At 36.7% G+C, this 25310-nt stretch overlaps 1 protein-coding gene across 2 annotated transcripts in view; it reads left to right on the forward strand.

Annotated features, from left to right (window-relative positions):
- LOC144443816 (dmX-like protein 2) overlaps window positions 1-25310 on the forward strand; it is a 125609-nt gene that overhangs the window by 52867 nt on the left and 47432 nt on the right. The window contains exons 12-25 of one of the 2 annotated variants that reach the window (XM_078133371.1): window positions 349-498; window positions 806-1031; window positions 1343-3487; window positions 4040-4105; window positions 4863-5140; window positions 5711-5808; window positions 6487-8537; window positions 9908-10150; window positions 10992-11185; window positions 11605-11848; window positions 13421-13640; window positions 14341-14458; window positions 15445-15543; window positions 18716-18754. In XM_078133371.1, the coding sequence (XP_077989497.1) occupies window positions 349-498; window positions 806-1031; window positions 1343-3487; window positions 4040-4105; window positions 4863-5140; window positions 5711-5808; window positions 6487-8537; window positions 9908-10150; window positions 10992-11185; window positions 11605-11848; window positions 13421-13640; window positions 14341-14458; window positions 15445-15543; window positions 18716-18754 (6171 nt within the window). The remainder of the gene's footprint in view (window positions 1-348; window positions 499-805; window positions 1032-1342; window positions 3488-4039; window positions 4106-4862; window positions 5141-5710; window positions 5809-6486; window positions 8538-9907; window positions 10151-10991; window positions 11186-11604; window positions 11849-13420; window positions 13641-14340; window positions 14459-15444; window positions 15544-18715; window positions 18755-25310) is intronic. The other variant, XM_078133372.1, reaches the window with a different exon arrangement.

Below are 25310 nucleotides of genomic sequence, written 5' to 3' on the forward strand. Positions count from 1 at the left end.
CCACAAATAGGCAGCAAAGGAAGAGCTGGAAATTCAAGGATAAACTTTAAAAAAGTCAAACTGACTAAAATCTGACCGAGTGGGAAGCTTTGTTAATTTTCCACGCTGCATTTCATGTCTACTGTACCAAATATATTTCCCCTTCATTTCCTCTTTTCTATGCATCAGCTATTTCTGTAGCAACCAAATAGTGGCATCATGTGATCAGATTACTAACACTAAATGATAATCGGATAGGGCATTACTAGGAGATGAAAATGAAAATTTGAAATGTTAGTATTACGATCACCACAGACATTTACAAGTAGTGACTAATCTCTTGGGTTTCGTCTCTCTCTTTCTCCCTAGGCTTATATGAGCAGTTGTTCATCTCTCAATTCTCTTGTTACTGCTGGCAAAGCTGATGACGTCATCAATGGTTTCAACATAGTTAGTTTACAATCAACTGCTAGACCTGGCTGTATTATAGAGTTAAATGCCCTGACAGATGCAAAACAGGTATTGAATTTCAGTATTGTTAGTTTATAATCAACTGCTAGACTATGAAAGCTGCAGTTTCTGAGGGATTCTAGGAAATGAAACTCTAACTGTACTGGTTTTTTTTTGTGTAAACAGGGTTAGTGTCATCTTTCCTTTATACTGTAACAGTTATATATTGAGACTTGTCATTCACACAATAAGCGTATTGATTTTGAAACCATCAAAAAGGATCTTGACTAAAGAATTTACATAATATTAATTTGACTGTTTTTAATAAATGCAAAAATAAATCAAATTGCATAATTATAATCTATTTCATTTTCAGAATTGGCAAAGTGTACAGTTCATGCATGTATTCCAGCAGCAATTTATTACTGGCATGGCCCCCACTGGCACAAGGCATGAGGGTGAAGATCCAACCTCACCTAGACAGAATGCCTGTCAGTTTGATGAGGAGTTCTATCTCGTTGTTATTGAGAAGACCAAGGAGGGACGTTCTGTCCTTCATATGTGGTATATTGAATTAGCCACCCAACCACTTACACCCACAGGTTAGTGGTGAGACCTTGACTATTAGATGTACAACCAGTAAAAGGTTGATATTGCACTATTTACAATATAACAAGAGTGGAAGTACCACTATGTGTTTACATGTCTTTGTACTATACACATGCAGCCATATATTGTTTTCATGTTACAAAGTTGCTTCATTCAAACCCTGCACAAATATGAAAGAGACATGCATTGATACAAACTCTGCACAAAGATGAGATATGGTATATTTACATGAAAACATTATTTCTACTCGGTAATGTTTAGTTTGTATCTGTTTAGAAAATGAGAATTTTTTTCATCTTTACAGGTTCCAGAGATGTTCCACAGTTTGTGTTTGATGATACCTCACCTGATGTGCCACAGGTAGATTCTTCACCCAGGTCATCGAGTAGTGACAGTCCCCTACAGTTTCATTCACGTCCACAGCATTCACAGTCCACCACCAAGCTGTGCATCACTTCAAGCAAAGTGTGCACTCAGAAACTCAACCTCCCAGAGGGGGTAGAGGTAGTGAGTGTGGCACCAGCCGCAGGTCATCTCAGTTCATCATCTATTTACCCAGCATGCATGGCACCATATCTGATTAGCACAGCTTGTTCTGACGGTCAAGTTCGGTTCTGGCACTGCAAAGTTTCTGATTTCGGCATTAAGTCAGATACAGGGAAACCAAATGTTTCTGTCACTTCTGCAAGCAATACTGATCTCCAATGCAATTTAGATGATGTTTTCAACACTGTCAGCTACCAGTGGGAGGAATGGCAGTTGATGGCACAAGAAAGTAGCTCAAGTGCTATTGAAGTTGATGGATATCCCATCGCCATTAGTTGTGCTTACAATGGCCGTTTTGCCTGTGCTTATAACTTGAGAGAGTTTCAGAACTTTAATGACAATTCACTTTATCTGTCTGTTGGAATTTTTGAGTGCGAGTCAACTGGTGGCTCAAAATGGATACTAGAAGACACTGTTAATCTTGGCAAAGTCAGTGTGCCAAATTTTCCAACCTTTGTGGAAAAGAGAGGTCTGGAAACAGAAACCCTCAACTACAAAACTATGAAGAGAAGTTCAAAGGTCGAAAATTTCTCACAGATCAACAAACACCCAGACAATCAACTGAATGAATTGAATTTGAGAAATAGTGAAAATTCATCAAGACAAGTTCTACAAAAGAGAATAGTGCAGTTGGATTGGGTATCAAAGGAAGACGGGTCACATATATTGACAGTAACGGCGGGAAGTAAGATATTGATGTATGCACCTGTTTCTGGTGAATTGGCCAACATGCCTCAGCTTTCTGAACAAAGTGTAGACAAACCAGCAACGTTCCGCAATCCGTTAATAGCCCAGAAGAGTCTCCATGTGGCTCCAACCCTGCCACATGACGAAGAAACAAAACCCAGATGGGTTCCACTAAGAACTGTGGAGTTACATACCTCAGATAGCCTTCCACCACTGCCGATGATGTTGTCTTGGGTCAGGGATGGAATCCTAGTGGTCGGCATGGAGAATGAGATGCACGTCTACTCACAGTGGAAGAACGAAGATGAAGGTTTAGTGGCAGAGAGAGCAGATGACAAGACACTAAAAGATGTGACTGAAACGACATCTTCCGGTGTTCAATCTATACCATTAACGAAGGCTGAGAGGAAAGAACATTCTAGTACTGAGACGACGGATTCCAAGCAACCAAAGTCAGGTTCAAAAAGTGACGATTCTGTCAGTAATCTGATTCAGCAGTGTGGACTCTTTGAAGCTGCACAGTTAGTATCACCTGTACTCCCACAGTATCACCCTAAACAACTGAATGAGTTGATGAAGTGTGGTAAATTCAACCGCGTCAAAGCCATTCTTGCTCACCTCGTCAGATGCGTTGCTGGTGAAGATGCAGCCATGAAAGCTGTCGTAGCAGGCGATAGCGAACCGAGACAAAAACTTCACACCAGAACACATTCACAGGCTCGTCACAGCATAAGTGCCAGCCCAGCTGATGTAGCGATGTTAGATTCTGATCTCAATTTAGACTACATTGAAATTAACTCTATTCCTCCACTCCCGCTGTATGCACTCATTGAAGCTGACCGGTCTGAAGAAACTGTGATGAAAGATCAACCTACCAATCTAAGCCCAGGATTGATGAATGGCTTCGGTAACCCCAATGTTGAAAGTGAGCAGGACTACTCTGCCCTCTTTGATGTACCAAATGTAGAGGATGACGAGCTAGACTTGGGAAGTCCTCCTCGGCGACCTGACATGACGCCTGAAGTGAAGGCCAGACTTTGTAACCCGTCATACTTTGGCATGGCTCAAGTTAAACTATTAACTAATCATCTAACTCACGTACATCTACCAGGTTTAACCAGTATTGATCAGATGCATTTACTAGCATTGGCTGATACCATAGCAACCACTAGAACAGATCTGCCTGTTGGAAAACCTGTTCCCTCTGTTGCTGATGGTAGGTGTTTGATAGACGTGAATTTGTTTTAAAATTTGAAGATTTCTGAGTGTTTTGAAACTACTGATAGTGAAGGGGTCGAGTTGAAATGATATCGCTCAATTCCTGGGAATGTTGTGGAGGAAAAAGATTTGCTTAATGTGAACCATGGAATCATGGAATATATTTTCCCACAAGTTCATCTATTTTACAATTAGTCATAAAATATTTACTGGCTTTCAAGGGATTTAATTTTCAAAAGCAGGATTCACTCTTTTCTGTGGTTTTAATTTCATCACGGTGAAAAATGAGTAATCAATCATTAAACTATGAAATGAATAGAATTGGAGTCCTTTTGGAAGTATTGACATTTAAAATAAGAATATTTTTACAAATATTTAAAATTTACAAGAATGGTACTTTTCTGGAGTACCAGATATCAATTTCTCTAATTGTATTTTGAGTAATATTATCTCTAGGTACTACACTATTTCTACTTTATTGTAATGGTTGATATGATTGATTCAAGGTAGAATGCCCCTAATTATATGGTATCCATGTATTCACTCCTAGGTAATGTGCTGGGTAAGGAAGGAGCAGGCTATGCCAGTTCTGGAAGACTTGATAATGAAAGTGCAGGTAAGGTGAATTCTTCATTTTCATAACCCCTGTGTGTGACCTTGGATGAGTACACTAAGGTCACACAGGGGTCACGGAAGTTGGCCATGGTATATTCTGTACTTGTTTGTAGACAGGTTATTTTGAATTCTTCATTTTCATAACCCCTGTGTGTGACCTTGGATGAGTACACCAGGGTCACACAGAGGTCATTAAAGGTGGCCATATTGTATAGTCTGTTGTTGTTTGTGAGCAGTTTGTGTTGGGAGAATTTGGAGATTGAGTTGTATGAGCTTCACAACTAAGCCAGAGGAATGTGGTTGAGTGAAAAACCAACCAATCTTTCCATCTAGAAGATTTGATATCCTAGTAGAACATTGATATCCATGATTGTTTTATTTGAAAGTAATAAGCACTTAGGAGTCATGAATATTCATGTTCTCCTATAGTATTTGCATGTCTGCTGACTCTAATGAGACGATGTGTGTCTATGGCAACGACCTCTACAAAACAATGAATGAGAAACAAGTTTCAACTTAGTGTTTCTTACCAATTACACATAATGCATGTAAAACATCATGATATGAAACTCCAGCACCAATAGTTTACAAAAAGTACCTTTATTTCATTTTATATATTAGTTTCAGATAAAAAAAAGGGGGGGGGGGGGGGGAGGGGCATTTCTGTCAGTTTTGAGGACTATCACCGTTATCAAGGAAAAAATTGGTTTGATGACTAGACAAATGATGGTAACCCTACTTGTTATTATCTGTTTCAGGTGATACTTTAGATGAGTGTGGTCTGCGATTTCTTCTAGCCATGCGACACCACATGTGTCTGATTGGAGCATTGCCTCCTCGTCAGCGTTTTCAGCTCCACCAGCAAGGTATAGGGCCAAGCAGCTTTGCATGGGCTTTCCATTCTGAAGCACAGGAGGAACTGCTGGCTGTTGTACCAGCTGTACAGCGTGGTGACCCTACTTGGGCTGAATTACGAGCTGTTGGTGTGGGATGGTGGATCAGAAGTAATACAACACTGAAGACAATCATGGAAAAGGTGAGATGGTTATACCAAACAATGTGGTATATATTGCCACTGTGGTCCTTCAACTTGACTTTGTAGTTTGAAACCCTCTGTTTTCCACCAAACATATGAAGAAACTTACATAATATATGTGAATATTTCTGTATGTATGTATGTGTTTGTGTGTGTGTGTGTGTGTGTTGCATGTATGCATGTATGCATGTATTATATGTATGTATGTATGTATGTATGTATGTATGTATGTATGTATGTATGTATGTATGTATGTATGTATGTGTTTGTGTATGTATGTGTTTGTGTGTGTGTGTTGCATGTATGCATGTATTGTATGTATGTATGTATGTATGTATGTATGTATGTATGTATGTATGTATGTACGTATGAATGTATGTATGTATGTATGTATGTATGTATGTATGTATGTATGTATGTATGTATGTATGTATGTATGTATGTACATGCATGTATGTATCGATAAGAAAGCACTGCATCATATATGCAGGGTCTCTTCCAATTCTTATGATTACATTATGAAACTGTATACTCGTCTGAACATTAAACCCAAACTATGATACATTACAGGTGGCCAAAGCACAATTCCAGTCAAAGAATGATCCTCTAGATGCTGCTCTCATCTATCTAGCAATGAGGAAAAAGACTCTAGTGACAGGGCTGTTCAGGTAAGGCTATAAAACTTGTACAACTTATTACATAGAAACAGTGCATCTCTAGGTGCTACTATCATTTTTATTAGAACAGGGATGTAGAGTTGTTTGAGTCAGTTCAGCCCTACTGTCATGAAAAAGAAAAAGAAAAAATACTGTCGTGACCTCAAAATAGCTACGGTTATGAATTGATAGCTGAGAATTTCAGTACTACAATGTACTATATATACACATGTAGTAGCAAGTGATGTTACTAGGAGTCTGAGTAGTTGTCCTGGAGCAGTGGAAATGGTTAGACAGATACAGGCTGGCAGACGGATGGACATACAGATGGACAGACAGACAGACAGACAGTCAGACAGACAGACAGACAGACAGACAGACAGACAGACACTAGAAATAGGGAGAGAAAGACAGAAACAGACAGACAGACAGACAGACAGACAGACAGACAGACAGACAGACAGACACAAATTGGGAGAAGTCGAAGCATTTTTTGTACTCACGTATTGCAGAAGAGCAATATGGTCACATTTATATTATACCTTTTATGTTGATCTTATCATGAAGTTAAATCTTCTCAATATGCTAAGGACTTCTGAAGAAATTAATGTTTTAAGAAAAGCAAGTGTATTGGATATCAAAATAAATATGAATAAATTTATAAGAGTTTGCCCTTTCTTTGTTTTTTAGGACTGTAAGAAGTTCAAAGATGACAGCCTTCTTCAAGAATGACTTCAGTGAGGATAGATGGCGTCGGGCAGCTTTAAAAAATGCCTTCGCACTTCTTGGAAAGCAACGATTTGAACATGCTGCAGCTTTCTTCTTATTAGCAGGTGCCTTGAAAGATGCCATAGAAGTCTGCTTAGATAAATTATCAGATATACAGCTAGCCATGGTTATTGCTCGTTTGTATGAAGAACAGTTGGAGATCCCTACCACACAGAAAGAGATTCTCTTTGGTAATATTCTGGGTTGCGACATGACTGGTGAGAGGCTGCCAAATTTGACTGTGTGTCCAGACCCGTTTCTTCGTAGTTTGGCATACTGGATGCTTAAAGACTGTTCTAAAGCTCTAGAGACTTTGCTAGAACAACCACAGAAGTCTTCACTGTACCGAACGCAAAGTATTGAAAGCTTTGCAAGTGATAGACAGAGTTTGTTAGATGCGTACACTGCCAACCCTGATGTCTTTAACTTCTATAACTACCTACGTACCCATCCGCTGCTGTTACGAAGACAGTTTGCAGGACGTGACAGATTTGGACCTAATTCGGTCCTGATCACAGGGTTTAGTAGTATCCAGGCTGCTGACCAATTGTATAAGGATGAGATCACACCACTTGAGAGACAGCTGTTTTTCCACACTGCCCGTGGACACTTTGTGGCTGGTTGTCCCCTCGCTGCACTTGAAGTACTGTTAAAACTCCCAAAACTGAAGATCAAGAACACGTCAAAGTTTATGAGCAGATCTGAATCACAAGACGAGAATCCTGAGAACAAGGACATGATCGATACAGGTACTATTGGAGAATTTGGATTCGCTAAGAGCAATGCAGAGAGCTTAGACTGGAGTCAACCTGTGTCAAACAAGTTGAAAGCTGATCAATCTTCTGCCCTTGATTTGGACTGGAGCCAGCCGGTTGGAGGAAGGTTTGAAGAAGAGTTGGAGTTAACATGGAGTGATGATGATGATGAGGATGATAACAAGTCAGATACAGAATCTGCTGGGCATGATGAAGATAAAAGTCATGTGATGTCACAAGAGAAAGATGAATCAAAAGGTTTAGAGCAGAGTTTCAGCATGGAGTCCAGTAGTGTGATTGAGAAAGATATTGATATCATGGCACAACAGTTGAAATTTCAAGCCTGCCTCAAAATACTCATGGAAGAATTAAGAACATTGGCGACAGGCTTTGAAGTCGACGGAGGCCAGCTGAGGTATCAACTCTATGTCTGGCTGGAGAGAGAAGTGGAGGTACTGAAGAATCTGTGCAATTATGGTGGCAAGGATGTGGAAGCTTCAAAGCATGGTCAAATGCATTTGTTTTCTGACCAACCAGAGTATCTGTCTCAGCATGAACTTTCAACAGAGGTTGACAACAAACAGGGTACAAGTTTGCATGAAATTCTGATGGCAGATCGGATGGATCTGGAAGCTAAGCGAGAGAGAGCTGTTCGTAGGAAAGGCTGGCTGAAGGCTAATCAGAATTTACTTAGGACATTGTTGAGTTATACTAGTCTTCACGGCTCGTCAGGAGGTGGTCTCGCATCAGTCAAGATGGAACTTATTCTTCTCTTACAAGAGCTGCAACAAGAGAAAACACAACAGCAGTTACTTTCTCCTCTTCCCTTCCCCACTACTTTACCGTTGCTATCAGCAAGTGTTGCCAGTGCCAAGACTGTCATAGCAGATCCTATTGTTCATTTAAACAATATAACTCACGACATCCTCAATACGATCGTACAGTTCACAACGCCGCCAAGGCCCGGTAAAAACTTAAGCATGGTTCGTATTCTCCACACACTCAGTGCAGCCCTGTCATCATGTGTTTACCAAAGTCTGTGTGATAGCGACAGTGTCGGTGCTTTGGTGAGAAACATCAGAACAGCCGGAATGGATGTGTATAGTGGAAGAAGTCATTCAAGTATGGTGTATCGACCTGGACATCTTCTCAGTGGCAGAAAGAGACACTTCTCAGATGAAAACCTTACTGTCACAACATCACCATCGAAATGGCCTGGTAAGAAACTAAATTACAACAAATTTTACTCACACAGCTGTCGATAAAAGGGGAAGGAGGAGGTAGGAGTGGGTTTATATCAAAAACATGTCAGGTACTTGTACTGAGCTGGTCACTGCAAGTTCTGAAATGTGCAACAATATCTGTATGAACCATATCTAGACATGTTTGTATGTGACAAAAACCAAAGAACTATTGAATTTGAACTGGAATTTTGAATCTCTTCAATATATTTAGGTTGCTTTGGAAGCCAATATAAATGTAAATCTTGTTTCTTTGAAGTGGTATTGTGGCAATAAGCAACACACAAGTTGGATGGCTTGTTTACAATTGTCAGTACCTACAATAACATTTAACCTCATGCTAGATGTCAAAATAGAACAAGAAGGTTGACTTATTCTCAGTACCTGCAATAACATTTAACCTTGTGCTAGAGGGTCAAAATAGAACAAGAAGGTTGACTTATTCTCAGTACCTGCAATAACATTTAACCTTGTGCTAGAGGTCAAAATAGAACAAGAAGGTTGACTTATTCTCAGTACCTGCAATAACATTTTACCTAATGCTAGAGGGTCAAAATAGAACAAGAAGGTTGACTTATTCTCAGTACCTGCAATAGTATTTCACCTAATGCTAGAGAGTCAAAATAGAACAAGAAGGTTGATTTATTCTCTGTACCTACAATAACATTTTATCTCATGCTAGAAGGTCAAAATGGAACATGAAGGTTGACTTAGTTTCACGCACACCTATAGTAATGCATGTGAAACACGTGGAACAGAAGTTATGGTGTAGGCCAAGAAATCGAATATTTGTTATTTTTATGATGCAACTAGGCAGTAATATTCGATTTCAGGTACTGAGAATGCGATGTCAATTCATCCAAAGATGACATCTGACATTATTCTGATGTCACACAGAGGTCATTGTAGTCAACCAATGATAAGGCAAAGTTTTTCACTACTTGATTCAAACCAACTACTAAGTATTGAAATCAGACATCGCAAAGTTTCTTGAAAATAATTTGATGGGCAGATCAGTACAGTGTATTTATTGTAGAAGCTAAAGGATATATTTTATAGAGAACTGGACAGGAAGATATACATGTAGTTAATTTGGAATAGTATAAATAAGAAAAAGAGTGTGATGTTTTGATCTGTCTGCTATGGACTGTGATAATGCAATAGTTAATTATTCAGAGTTAATGTCTCTCTCCATTTCTAACTTAACATTCCAAAGCAGATATATTTTACTGTCTTATTGATTCTTGGAACCATAGACAAAATATTCTCCAATGTGTTCATTTTGTTGAAAAATGTCACTGTAATATACAATGCTAATATTGATACATCAATCCATGTATTCCACAGGTGTTTCTTCCCTGCAGTCGTTACTGGCAACAGAACGCGATGAAGATATGCCAAAGTTGAATATTTTCCTGTGTGAGACAGTGATTTCTGTTTACTGTAGTTTGTTGGCCCATGCATTGACTACGAATGCCCCTGGGGAACTCTACCGACTTGTGGCACAGAACTTTGATGAGAAGATGTGGTCATCGGTGTTTGGAGGAGGTGCAAAGGTTCTGATTCATGTGACACTACCCAGTGATGAAGGTAAGTCATGTAGACTAGAATTGCTGAACTGGTTCTGGTATTATCACTGGGAGCCCAGGAACTGTGATACAAATAAATAAATAAATAAATAAATAAATAAATAAATAAATAAAAATAAACATACACAAAGAAGTGACCAAAATATGAGTAAATTAAAATGTCATAAAGACATGAATATTACACGTATATACAGGTCTGTATACTCTTAAAAGAATATGCTATCTTTCTATATACTAACGTTGATACTGTCATGTTGTATGACTATAGAGTATACAGAAACATAATGGCTTGTACCGGTATGTACATGTAAATGTATATGGCATACATGTATGTAGATAGCTATGCAAGTGTTTATGATGTTATGGTCATTTACTCTTGTATATTTGTTTGTTTGTTTTGTGTATTTTTATATTTATTTATTTATTGTTTGATTGATTATTTATTGTTTGTTTGTTTGTTTGTTTGTAACATGGTTTCTGGGCTGCCTGTGATGTTATAGTCGTTTCCAGAGATGAATGAATGAAAATGTTTATGCAAAAGTTGACAGATTACTGCAATCATAGTTTTGTGTGTTAAATCTAATATTTGCATGCACTTGTCAATTTGTCCTTTACTGCATATAAAATCAAACTCTGTCTCAGAAGGCCCCCTAGGTCACTCTTATTTTCCTCATCTGAATAAATAAAAATATCGAGCGAACAATATCTTATTGTCCATTTGTTATTTACTTTTTGTAAAATCTATCATGTTTGTGCCATATTTTTGTCAAATTCTACAATCTATTAAAAACATTACGATTGCAAACTACTGATGTATTTGATCATAAAATAACTATGTACAGGAACCAAGGCAAATGATGAGAAGCTGGCAAAGCAGAGGAGACAACTCCACCTCAAACTCCTAGGTAAATCTAATCCAAACCAAGGTAACACCAGTCTATCACCAAGGATCATGGCAACACCAGAAGGAAGAACAGCATTCAAAGAGAAATTTGTATCACCAGAAACCAGTATGATGGATTATTTTATGGTCAAGGTCAGTAACATACAAAGTTATTTAACACCTGACTACCTACTTCTAGGATATTAAGTATTTACTAGCCAATCTAAATGTCGCCCTCTATTGTATGGTCTAAAAATTATTTTGTCTTTATAAAGTTTCTCCCCCCCCCCCCCCCCCATAACTAAGTTAAACATCGCCCTCTGGTACATAGTCTGGGATTCTTTTGTTTGTATGAAGATTTCCCAATGTCCTTGCTACATGGTACATGCTAGCACACTAGGAAAACAACAGATACAAATAATTTTGTAGAAGATTATCAATGTTTTGATAGTGGAATATTATGTAAGGACAGTTACCTCTTTCTGAGAGAATTTGTGGTTCTTTGTAAAATTCTGTGATTTTGAATTTGATAACTATACGTATGAAGTAACAATTCTTGTATTACTTTGTAGCCGTATGTGTCACCAGCACAGGACGGGTTGTATTATGATTCTGATGATGAGAGTACTAATATGGAAGATGAGTCACCTCCGTACGAAGATGACGATGTCTTCACCGTCACAACCACAACATCTGCATGTGAAGAGCATGCAGATTTCAGTTCCTATAGCTGGTGTCTGATGAGATATGCCACAGTACGCTTAGTTCTGTTCAAACTACAAGGCTTTCTTCCTGTCTCTGGTATTGAACTTGCAGGTTAGTCAACAATGCAATTGATATGCAAATGAGGGCACGGCCATTCGTTTAACATGAAAGTGCATGATCGCACAAGATAATTTCTCTGGAAAGTTGCTGTTTCGGATGAACATGATATGTGTTAATGATCGAACCCCAAGCTGCATGAGTACCAGTGTGCCCTCTAACTTAGCCAATTTGAGGCGCCACTGACACACACAATTTCTAGTGACTCACCAAAATTTGGTGTTTCCCTATCTCTTGATATGTTGTGACTCACAAGAAATGCCAGTTTTTCTCATTTTGGCTCGCAACAACAAAATTTGGCTATCATTAGAGGGCACACTGCACCTAAGAGGGAGTTTTGTCCATGGGTATTTGCACTCGTGCCTGCAGTTTTTTCCTGCCTCACCTTCACTTGCTAGAGCTTGTGGAAGCACGACTGAAAAGAACATTACAAACACTTGTGCAAATACCCTGAGTACTCTTGTACTTATGCATCATGGGTTCTGTCATAGCATCTTTCACTGGAAAAAAATGAAGTTGTATTTCTTATGTCATGTCATGAACTGTATTACATTATGCTGTGTATTACTTGTCAACGACGGACAAAGTCCGGATGGGGACTTATGGATTGGGTTCCTTCTGTCCGTCCGTCCATGTGTCCGTCCGTCCGTCCGTACGTCCGCAGCCGTTTCTTGGAGATGCCTGGACTGATTTTTTTCAAACTTGGTACAGGGGCAACATACTATGGCATACATATGCACGTCAATTTGTTTTATGATACGATCCAATATGGCCGCCTAGCAGCCATTTTGTTTGCGAATTTTCCCTGTCCAAAGCCATAACTCAGACATGCATGAACAGATCTCATTCAAAGTTGCTATTAGGACAGTGTTATATGACATACATGTGCACATCCATTTTCGTTGTGATACAATCCGATATGGCTGCCTGGCAGCCATTTTGTTTGCGAATTTTCCATGTCCAAAGCCATAACTCAGACATGCCTTAACAGATCTCGTTCAAAGTTGGTATTAGGACAGTGTTATATGACATACATGTGCATATTCATTGTTGTCGTGATACAATCCAATATGGCTGCCTGGCAGCTATTTTGTTTGTGAATTTTCCATGTCCAAAGCCATAACTCAGTCATGCTTGAACAGATCTCATTCAAACTTGGTATTAGCACAGTGTTATATGACATACATGTGCACATCCATTTTCTTCGTGATGCAATCCGATATGGCTGCCTGGCAGCCATTTTGTTGGCGCAGTTTTTATGTCCAAAACCATAACTCGGACATGCTTGAACAAAGTAGTGATATCAAAAACAACCATATTAGGCCAAACAAAATTAACCAGGTTTGAAAATGACAACATAAACTGCCAGTTCCTTAAAACCCAATCATAGCGGGGACTGTGTCATTTTCAATGACTTGTTGCTTCGTATATTATGAAATTCTAATTTTAAAAGTGTTGTGAAGTACTCGTATAAGTATCAAACTTCTTTTATATTCAAGCGGTATGTCTTGATAAGTGATGCAATCCTAAATTCTCAAACTGAATTGTTGTCGTATTCTCCTACAGAGCTTCCTGTGGTGTCTCCGTTAATTCACTCTGTGATAAAGACTCTAGAAAGATGGCAGCAACTATTGATGGGCAAACTGGAATTATTTGCCGGCCCACCTCCAGAGTACATTTCTACTACCTTAGCGTATGACAACATTGGTGCTTTTACCACAGGGGTTGCGGGACCAGCCATTCTCAGATACAAAGCCATGCTGGACCCTTCTAATACACCTTTCAGGTATACTCTCATAGGAATTTGTAATAGTTTGACCAAAATCAGCAATATAAATGTCGCCCTCTAGTGGTTAGTCTAAAAATTATTTTGTCTTTTATCAAAGTTTTGCAGTGAGAGATCTGAGCACCTTCTAAATAATTTGATAACTGTCTAATCAATACATTGACTTCATTGCATCTATGCATACTGATATTATCAACATGTTCAAAATTATACATTGTAAATGTACAGCAAGTACATGTACTGCACTCTAGCCAAGTTGTACACATTCAAACAGAAAAAACAGGATTAGTTGTATTATTCAACATTCTTCAATAAGTGTTTTAGATCATTTGTTCAGCAGAGCTTGCATTATGAGTCAAAACATTCAAAATCATTATTATTTCCCCATTTTTTCGTGAAATCTACCTACCAAGGCATTAGTATGTTATTCTTCAGTATTTTCTTCATTCTGCTTAAAAATGACATACACTACTTGTCATCGACTTGTAACAAAACCTAGTATGTCCGTTGTGTTTTCTCAGTTGAACAAAGAATTTGTTCGGAATCATGGTAACATGAAAATCCTGTGTATCGGTAGCCACTATCTTTTGATTCACACTCGGACCACTATAGAGAGATTCTCACAATGGTCAACAGTCTGATACAGTCATGATAACTAGAAATCAAAATATTTGATGGTTATTGTTTTGTTATTTATTAGATCAAACAGTCGATCAGCTCTGCCTGTGAAAAGACTGTGGAATTATTTAGTCCGACAAGAACAAGTCCAAGATATATTTATACATTATATATTCAAGAAGAAGCCAAGGGGTCATGAGGTAAGAATATGTAAATTGGGAAGATGCACCAACCAGATAAGTTGATGCATGGATGTTAATAAGGAAGGACAGTCCTTACTTCTGATTGGTCATTTGCCATCCATTTTTAGGGTGACTTGCACCAACCAGACAAGTTGGCATAGTTAGATTAGGAAGGACAGTCCTAACATGTGATTGGTCATTTGCCATCCATTTTTAGGGTGACATACACCAACCAGACAAGTTGGCATAGTTAGATTAGGAAGGACAGTCCTAACATGTGATTGGTCATTTGCCATCCATTTTTAGGGTGACATGCACCAATCAGACAAGTTGGCATAGTTTGATTAGGAAAGACAGTCCTAACATGTGATTGGTTGTTTGCCATCCATTTTTTGGCACCATGGACCAACCAGGCAAGATGATGTATTTTGATTTGGAAGGACAGTTGTGACTTCTCATTGGTTGTTGGCCATGTGTTAAATTAATGTACCAATCAAAATGATATCTTTTATAATATGTTAGTGCAAAATGACCGCAATATCATCTGAAACTGGTATATGGCATATGGAGGGCATTAACTGTGATCATAATTCTACTTGCAGTGTTGTAGACAAAGAAATGAATGTCATTTTATTAATAAGTATAACTGAACTGACCTTCAGCATGCTATAGGTATTAAGTTTTGTCTGTGTGTGTGTGTGTGTGTGTGTGTGTGTGTGTGTGTGTGTGTGTGTGTGTGTGTGTGTGTGTGTGTGTGTGTGTGTGTGTGTGTGTGTGTGTGTGTGTGTGAGTGAAACAACTCAAAATGAGAACCGCTGGATCAGTTGATTTCAACTTTGGTCAGAACGCTGCTTATGGTGTGTAGATGAAAAATTGTTCAAATGAAAGCGATCCAAGATCCGATCAGTGGTTTTCAAGTTTAAATATGTCCAAAAGAGTGATTTTCTGTTAAAATCATGTCAGGTTTATTTGATACTCCTAATTTGATACTTTTTTCTTATCAGGTGGAATCTACAGATGACACTGATGGAAGAGTTGTAGTAAGTCGGTCTCGTTTGATTCACAAAGAAAACGAGAAAATATCATCATTTACAATCAACCATGTAAGTAGATCAGTTCCTTTCAGTCATTCTCAATTTATCGCATCTCTTTAGATACAACTCTGGCAATCCAGCCTTCGGTTTACTTAGCTAGACACAAACTAAATCTATTGTTCTTCAATGTGGTAGATTTAATACACAAGTGGGTGATAGCGGTTCCTGTGTTGTGTGACTGTAATCACCCTGTGATCAAGATAGTTTAAACGTTGGAAGTCTTAAAACAACACTGCAAGGTCATGTAACTCACTGCAAGTTCATGTAACTCTAAATAAACTTGTTTTCAGAGACACCTCCCTACTGAGACTATAATATAATTTAAACCAACATCCATTCAATAGCTTACCACTATTGTATCAACATGTTGCCACACTAGTGTTTGTTTGTGTCTATCTTGGAAAACCGAAGGTTCAATTACCAGAGTGATATCATTTGGTAATTATGCAGTTGTACCATGGAATATGCCAGGTGTTTTCAATTGTTGTACCTATTTCACACGTGTCACAAGTGCACAGGGTTCAAATTCCACCAGCTACAGATCATTTCATGTTAGTGTTCACTGGCTCTATTTGATACAACCACGTAGAAACCAATAACAAACTGCACTTTCTACACTATAAGATAGCAATTTCCTGCTACGTTTTGTCTGAATGAAATAAAACATTTGACATGTGGCATGTGTAGTTCATTTCATTCAGACCAAATGTCACAAGAAACTGTATTCATTCAATCTTGCTATCTTAAAGTGTACAACTTGTAGTTTCTTTGGTTTCTATCAAAACAGAGCCAGTGAACACTAATATGAAATGGGCCGTAGTAGTTATAAAAACCAACGTGTGCATGCCTAACACGGTCTCATGTGTCCAAAACACAGAAGGATTGCATATCAAAAAGTATTGGTTCCTAAAGGAACTTATACATGTGTATCAAATTTCAAACTATTTAGAAGTTGCTAGCTATTACCATTACCTGTAATCTAGCTGTAGAAAGTGTGTAGCTATTTGCCATGGTACACCTGTATACATGCTAAGATGTTCAAGAGATGTTACTAGGAATTTACTAATCCTTGTGCAAAATATGTAATTTTTTATCAACAACTGTACAGTTTCTATTGTAAAGAGATTGGCATAACTTCTCTTGCATTTAATTAAGAAAATAATGTTTATTATTTGTAAATTGTCAATGTTTGCACTTTATAACATATTAATGTTATAGATCCAAACTTTCAAGAATAGATATCTTTTCTTTGCATAGCACCCTCAAGTGGTGAATTGTGCAAATTTTTATTGACTTTTGTTTTCAGTTGTAGCGGTATATGTAATTGTATTGTTTGAAGATTTACAACTGTTGCTTGCCTTGATTGTATTTATTTTATTGTGATTCATGTATTGTGTAGTTGCTTTATTTAACTATCATCATGTCAAAGGGTTGGCCACGATAAAAGATAGAAATTAAAAAATTTAGAAGGAGAGAAAAAATAGGAAAGAAAAAACCTGAAAATATATTTGTATTGATTTATAAATAGATGAAGTGATTTTTTAGGTATTGAAGATGGTCTGTTTGATTTTTATGTGAAGTTGAAATTTTTCAATTTCTTTGTGTCTCCAGTTGACTGACACTTAAAAGACTTATTGTTTTGGGTACTCCCCTTAAAGGTGCTCAAGCTGAGACTGGAGTGTTTGTTAAAACTATTTTGTTAGATACAGTGATGGGCTCATAATATTGTACACCTACAACAGCATTTAATCACCTTTGGGTAAATGTATTTAGGTAGCTGTACACATAATATGGTACTAGAAATCCAGTCAAATTAATTTTTAGGTCCATACTCAAAAATCAGCTCCACAATGTGATCACGATTTCAACCTAATGTTGTACTTATAGATACAATCATTGAACCCCTAATTAACATATATGGAAATTACTGATATTTTGATAACGTTTAGTGAATGTGTTGTTGGATGTTTCATTGAAAAAAAATAATACTCCAGTCACAGCAAGTGTAGCTTTAATGGCTGATTGCTAAGTGATAAAAATAGTGTCAACAGTGACAAGGCTTTCAGCCTACAGCTGATTCAGGTCATTGAACCTATCAACAGTAATTCAGAAAAAATGAGTAAAAACATCACTCTTGGTCAGTTGAACATAATGGCAGTTATAATTCAAAATGAAACAACAACATCGAGAATCGACAAACGGATTCATTGTGCGCATTCCATATTACTGTTGTTGATTTAAAGTGGCCATATGGGTATTTACTTTGGATTTTTAATGTATAGAACAATTTTATGATGGCTTCCTTCTTGAAAAATCAATGTGAAACAACATTGACAAAGTCTGCGTTTGTAACTCAACATTGCAAAAAGCTTAAAATTGTATAAAATGTTTGTTACTATACTGTACATACAATAATAAACATTTTATATATTATTTATTAATGTTTTATAATTTATTGAGTTAAAAACAGGGACTTGTCATATGTTGTTTGACGTAGGTTTTTCAAGGAGAAAGCCATGATAAAACTCTTTTATACGGCTCCATCAATTAAAACACTGTGTTTACCATCCTTGAATTTCTCTGAAACCGTAACAGGCAGACAGGAGGAAAAAACAAAAAACATAAAACTATTCCCACAATGCTAGCATGTCATGTAAAATTCACTTTTCTGTTGATTCATTTTCTGTTCTTACCTAAATTTATGAGACTGGGTGAAATAGAAATGTCACAATTCAGAGTTTGATTGTCTCGAGCAACTATTTAGTGATGTGTGAAGTTGTTCTGACAGTCTTTCCATGACCTCTGCTGAAATTTTGAGCAAAATGAAATTTTTTTTCTCTTTCTTCTAAAACTACAAACAAACCTACCCACATGCGGACGGACGGAAAATTAAGAACTTAATTGATGATGCCGAAACTAAAAATCCAAAATAAACACCCAGTCGCCATCCATATGGCCACTTTATAGATAACTGCAAAATGTTGAAGTGTCCACAATGATGAATCCTTCAGTGTACATAGAAAACTGCTAGTAAAAATCAACAAGAAAAATGAAACTTTTTAGTCGAATTCCAGTCAAATTGGATAATTTTAAGTACATGGCCAACCTTTTGATTTGATGAGCTTTATTTTATGTTTTTTAATTGTTTTTATTTCCCCCCCACCTTCACTGTAACGTGTAGGCTGCCTGGGCCAACATATCATACAATGGAGTGTTTAGTGTATGTATTGTGTTATTTCAGTTTTATTTCTTTGCACCCACTATCCCAGGTGGTTGGCTGCTCACTGCTCTGAGCATTTGCACTATCCTAAATAATTCTAACAACACAGCATGTAACTGTTCAGAAGTATTCATCATGCAAATGTGAACCTTAAGGGTGCCATCTTTGTTGTAATAGGAGATAATTTTTATGTTTTCAAAAAATGTGTGTGCATGTGAATGCTTGTGCACGTGTGTGTGTGTGTGCAAGCTCACGTGTGTGTGTGCACGTGTGTGTATGCTTGTGTGTGTGTTTACACAGTGGAAGTCATCCTCTAGGGGTGTTTTCAGAGTTGAAGTATGTTTGTCTCGCCGCACATGTATGGCAAACATGTGATTTCAGTTATGTACATTGCCATTAGCAGTCTTTTAGTTATATGTAAATTCATGAATGGAATTGAAATCCCATGGTGTTTCTTATTTTCTCAAATTGTGGCCTATTAACAATGAGAGTTTCTCTGGGTTTGTTCACACTTTGTGGTTTTAATGATATCGTGTCATTAAAGTTTGAAACATCAGATCAATGTGACATTTAATACACGTGTTCAAAACATCTTGTCATGTTTTTTCGTCTATGAACGCCTACGACCCTTTCTTTTGCATGATTTTACGCTGAGAAAATGATGGATTTCAATTCAGATTTCTTCAAAATACCCTCCCTATTCAATATGTAATCTTATTTTCCCAACATAAGTGCATTAATGATAAAGTTGGTTTTTATATAGCACTTTCCCACCCAAAGCGCTTTACAGTTATTATACCCTGGCTTGGATCTATATTGGCACAACGGCCCTTTATACTTCCTTCAATCCTTGGGGAGCATACAATCCATTACAACTTTTATGAGTCATGTGCGTAGGATTAAAGCATTCACATTGCAACCTCTATCCTACCAGGTCCCCAATTATACAGCTGGGTTTGACAAAGGCACAGTCATGGTTCAAATCTTGCCCAGTGACTTTAGCCATTCAGAAACAAATGGCATCGATGGGGCTCGAACGTGCAACCTGCAGATTCCAAGCTGGCCACTCTAACCATTCGCCAATCATGACTCCGATGACTACATTAGACAATTTGAATTTGTGATTACACACTTAAATACAACAACACATTAATTCAGTAATATACAAAGAGATGCATTCACAACAGATGATTATGATCTGGGCACAGTACTGCGGTCCAACCATGTGTAGTTTACATTGAACAAATTTGATATGTAAACTCCACCATGAGTTTCCTAGATCCTCTTCTATACCATTGTTCCTCACCAAAATTATTGTATAATAGCATGTTGGGTAAGCTTCATAATAGTGATCTTAAAAGTAATACATTAAAATATAAGCAACAAAACCACAGGGTGGCACAGCTCATCACAAAACACACTAAAATGAAAAACATCAACACAAAAAATAAAACTTAACAGTGAGTCTATATATTCTAGTGTATGACTGATTAAAATGGCCATGTGGATGAGGATTGGGTATTTATTTTGGATTTTTTAATTTATAAAGCAATATTATCATTATTATTTATTTGTTACCCATTTTTAAGGCTGTTATAATAATAATAATAATAATAATAATAATAATAATAATAATAATAATAATCTTCTTTATTCCCAGAAATATATATATACATATACATATATAACAATTCTACAATATATGAAGTATTCAACTTGGGAAAGGGAGACGAAAAATAGTTGTCATTGCAACTAGTGGAGTCCGTCCCCTTTTACAATCTTAGGGATTAGGAATTACTAATTACTGGGGCTGCTGGTCAAATTGAGTATATTGCAATATTGACAGAATAGAAAAAAATCATAAAGGATTTACAAAATACATTGTATAAATATAGGTGGACAACAACAACAACAACAACAACAACAACAACAACCACCACAACCAAACAAGCAAATACACAATAACAAGTTATAACAAGTCTCAGTCTATAATTTTAATGACCATTCACTATCCTTTTAACATTTGACATTTTAAGGGTGTTAACGGCATACATGTCTTTGTAGCATTCACCTTATTTATGTTTTTGTATTTTATGTGCAGCGCTTTTGAATATTTTAAATAGAAAAGGTGCTTTAGAAAATAAATAAACTTAAACTTAAACTTGTTACAGCATTGAAACAAAAAAAAGAAATATTTTACATTCTTAGATAAAGGGAGAACGGAAAATAGCAAAGCTCGTTTTGTCTGTCTCCTAGGCTCCATGCCTTCCTCCTTGCAAAATCAATGTGAAACAACATTGACCAAGTCTGTGTTTGTAACTCAATGCTTTGCAAAATGTTAAAATATGTGTAAAAAGTGTGTTGTACATACAATAACAAACCTTTTACACATTTTTTTACACAGTATATTGAGTCACAAACACAGACTTTGTCTCTGTTGTTTCACGTCGACTTTGCAAGAAGGAAGCCATGATATAATTGTAATAATCTTTATTTATACTGGATAGTTCTTTAAGCATTTAAACACTTGTCTCCCAAGAAGTCCAGTGAGGGCCATCCCTCATGGGTTCAGTGTTAATGCAGGAGGAAACCGGAGTACCCGGGGAAAACCTGCGTTGTTCGGTAGAGTCAAACTGAACGACACTCTTCTTACTTACAGCGTGGTAAATTTAATCGAACCCTGAATGGGGTTCGAACCCCGAATGCAGTGGTAAGAGGCAAGTGGTTTAACCACTTGGCCACCAACAACCCTACAACCCTTGTATGAATTAAAAAATCCCAAATGAATACCCAATTCTCATCCATATGGCCACTTTAAGCACCCTAATTGCAGATGGCACAAAAACATTTCTATATTTATTTGTATGACATCAAGCTGTTACTTATCTGGGGTGAGACCTTATTTAAATGAACCCACAATGGAGTGGAGAGTGTGGCGGGTGTTATAAGACACATTATCTGTAGCTTTCTTGGCAATTGCTTTTGTGTTCAGATAATGAAATTTCAGTGAAGATTTACACTGTAGCCATGGTTTTTTAGCACAACTGAACTGAGGTTCAGTAGTGCTATAGGGATCGCCCGGCGTGTGTGTGTGTGTGTGTGTGTGTGTGTGTGTGTGTGTGTGTGTGTGTGTGTGTGTGTGTGTGTGTGTGTGTGTGTGTGTGTGTGTGTGTGTGTGTGTGTGTGTGTGTGTGTGTGTGTGTGTGTGTGTGTGTGTGTGTGTGATCAGCTCATAGGTCATTCACCTATTTTCTTGACTGAGTTTGATATAGAGAAGATGTTGTATTTTGTACAAAAAAAAATGATTGAGTGAATAGTAGGGGGAAAAAAATTCATAAAAGGAAATATGGTAGATCAGGTTTTAGTGTAGACAATAACAGCATTGATATGTATATATTGATTCACTGTACGTGTGTGATGTAGAGAGGATGTTCTATTTTTGGACAACAAAACTAATTAATCAATTGTTGACAGTGAACCATAAAGGGACATATGGTGCTTTAATTAGTAATTAATGGGGGCAATACCAATATTGATTTGAAAGTTGATGCCATATATTAAAATATTGTAGAAAGGATGTTGTATTTCCGTAAAACAAAAATAAATAAACTAATGAACCAGTAGTCAAAAGTGATCCACAACAGGAAATATGGTACTTCAGTTTTTAAGTGGGAAGAATAAAAAAAGATTTCTATATCAATGTAATATATGTATTTGATGTAGAGATGTTCTTCTATTTTTTGCCCATAGGAAATAAATGAATCCATTGTCAAAAAAAATATCCATAAAATGAAACATGGTACTTCAATTTTTAGTGGGAACAATAAAGATATTTTCTATATCAATGTAATATATGTAGTGGTAGTAGTAGTGGTAGTAGTAGTAGTGGTAGTAGTAGTGGTAGTGGTAGTAGTAGTAGTGGTAGTAGTAGTGGTAGTAGTAGTGGTGGTAGTAGTGGTGGTGGTGGTAGTAGTAGTAGTAGTAGTAGTAGTAGTAGTAGTAGTAGTAGTAGTAGTAGTAGTAGTAGTAATAGTGGTAGTAGTAGTAGTGGTGGTAGTGGTAGTAGTAGTGGTAGTGTTAGTGTTAGTAGTAGTAATAGTAGTGGTAGTGGTGGTAGTGGTAGTAGTAGTAATAGCAGTGGTAGTGGTAGTGGTAGTAGTAGTGGTAGTAGTAGTAGTGGTAGTAGTAGTGGTAGTAGTAGTAGTAGTGGTAGTAGTGGTAGTGGTAGCAGTAGTTTATTATAGTGACATTTTCCAATAGGAATACACAAAAAGAAGCATTTTTCTCCTTGCCTTTACAGGCTTATAAGTCACTCTGAATAAAATTTTTAGAGTACATCAAAAAATCAGTAGAGTTGTCTAGTAAAGATATCATTTAAGTTTTATCACAACAAATCAAATATATACAAAATAAATTACACAATCTTTCTCTTCTTCTGCTGAAGGCACTTTTAATAAATTTTGCTAGTGGTCGAATACAATTATTTTAAATAAAACGCTGTTCGGAACTTAAATTTACAAAAGAATCATTCTCTTCGCTAATTAATTCAAACATAACATTTCTGAAATCATTGTATAGTTTACATCTTATGACATAGTGTTTTTCATCTTCCACTTCTCCTAAGTTACAATGGATGCATAATCATTGGAAAGGGGTACATTTCTAAAATGACCACTTTCAAAATGTATGTGATGTAAAAGGTTAATGTTTGGGCAAAAAACAAGAATTGATGAGTTACAGTGATCAACATATGGACAGGTAACATGAACTATGTATAAATCCTGGTCAAAAAATGATCCGTAAAATGAAGTATGGCATTTCAATTTTTAATAGGAACAATGTTGATTTGTATATTAATATGATATGTGTAGGTGTTGTAGAGGTAATTTTGTATTTTTGTAACAAAAAACCAACAATTATTGATGGATTTTCAGGAACAATAGAAACATTAATTTGTCTATTAATGTGATTTGTGTAGGTGTTGTAGAGATAATTTTGTATTTTTATAACAAAAACCCAACAAAAATTGATGAGTTTTCAAAAAATTATCCTCAAAATGAACTTTAATAGCAATTCAGTTTTGTGTGGGAACTATAGAAACGTTGATTCGTAGTACATCGTGATATGTGTATGTGTTGTAAAGAGAATATTGTATTTTGTACCAAAAAACCCAACACAAATTGATGAATTTTTTAGGAACAATAGAAACATTGATTTGCATATCAATGTGATATATGTATGTGTTGTAGAGTGAATTTTGTATTTTTGTAACAAAAAAAAATAACCAACAAAAAGTGGTGAATTTTCCATCCATAAAATATGAACTATGGCACTTCAATTTGGAGCAGGAACAATAGTAACGTTGATTCGTATATCGTGATATGTGGATGATTTGTAAAGAGAACAACAACGATTGATGAGTCAATTGTCAAAAAATGATCCATAAAAGGAAGTATGGTATTTCTGTTTTTAGCTCCCGTATGGGAATTGATGTCATGGTGATGTCTGTCTGTCTGTCTGTCTGTCTGTCTGTCTGTCTGTCTGTCTGTCTGTCCGTGCAGAAATGTTGTTCCACTGATATCTCAAAAAGTACTGAAGCTAATGTTCTGCAATTTACTATGTGGCATTGTCGGGCTTTAACTTAGCGCTGATTAGTTTTTGGTGGGAATGGTTTGCATAATTAATGACATTTTGCATAATTGATGATTTTATAAATGGGGCTATATATGCAGAACGCCTACACCAAATTCAATGAAACGTGCTACATCTACGGATCATACAAAGATATAAAGGCAATAACAGACGTTAACTTGTGTCAGGTTAATTAAGGGCTAATTTACATAATTAATGAATGTTTGTAAATCAGGTTATGTATCCAGAATGGCTTTATCAAATTCGATGAAACTTGCCACAGATATTGATCATACAGAGATATGATAGTTCTTAATGAAATTAAGTGCTGTCAATTAATTGCTCATTAGCATAATTAACAAAATTTGGCAATTAGGACTTATACCAAGAAAGACCACCAAATTTGATAAAACTTGCCACAGATATTGATCATACAGAGACACTATAGTTCCTAATGAAATTAAGTGCTGTCAATTAATTGCTCATTTGCATAATTAACAAACTTTGGCAATTAGGGCCTATAAAAAGAAGGACTGGGCCAAATTTGATGAAACTTGCCACAGATATTGATCATACAGAGATATGATAGTTCTTTATAATGAAATTTAGTGGTGTCAATTAATTGCTCATTTGCATAATTAACAAACCTTGGCAATTAGGGCCTATTCCAAGAAAGACTGCACCAAATTTGATGAAACTTACTAAAGATATTGACCGAGCAAAGATATGATGGTATCAAGTCAATTGCTAATTTGCATATTTGATGAACTTTTGCAATAAGGGATATGTAGCCAGGACTGTACTGAATTCAAGTGAAGTTGCTACAGATATTGATTACGCAAAGGTACAACAGTACAGAAAGACATTTCAAAGTCTCAACAAGCACATTAACAACATTTCTCCTCATACGGGAGCATTTTTAGTT

Source organism: Glandiceps talaboti, chromosome 12, assembly GCF_964340395.1.
Source record: "Glandiceps talaboti chromosome 12, keGlaTala1.1, whole genome shotgun sequence".
In the NCBI taxonomy this organism is placed as follows: Eukaryota; Metazoa; Hemichordata; class Enteropneusta; family Spengelidae; genus Glandiceps; species Glandiceps talaboti.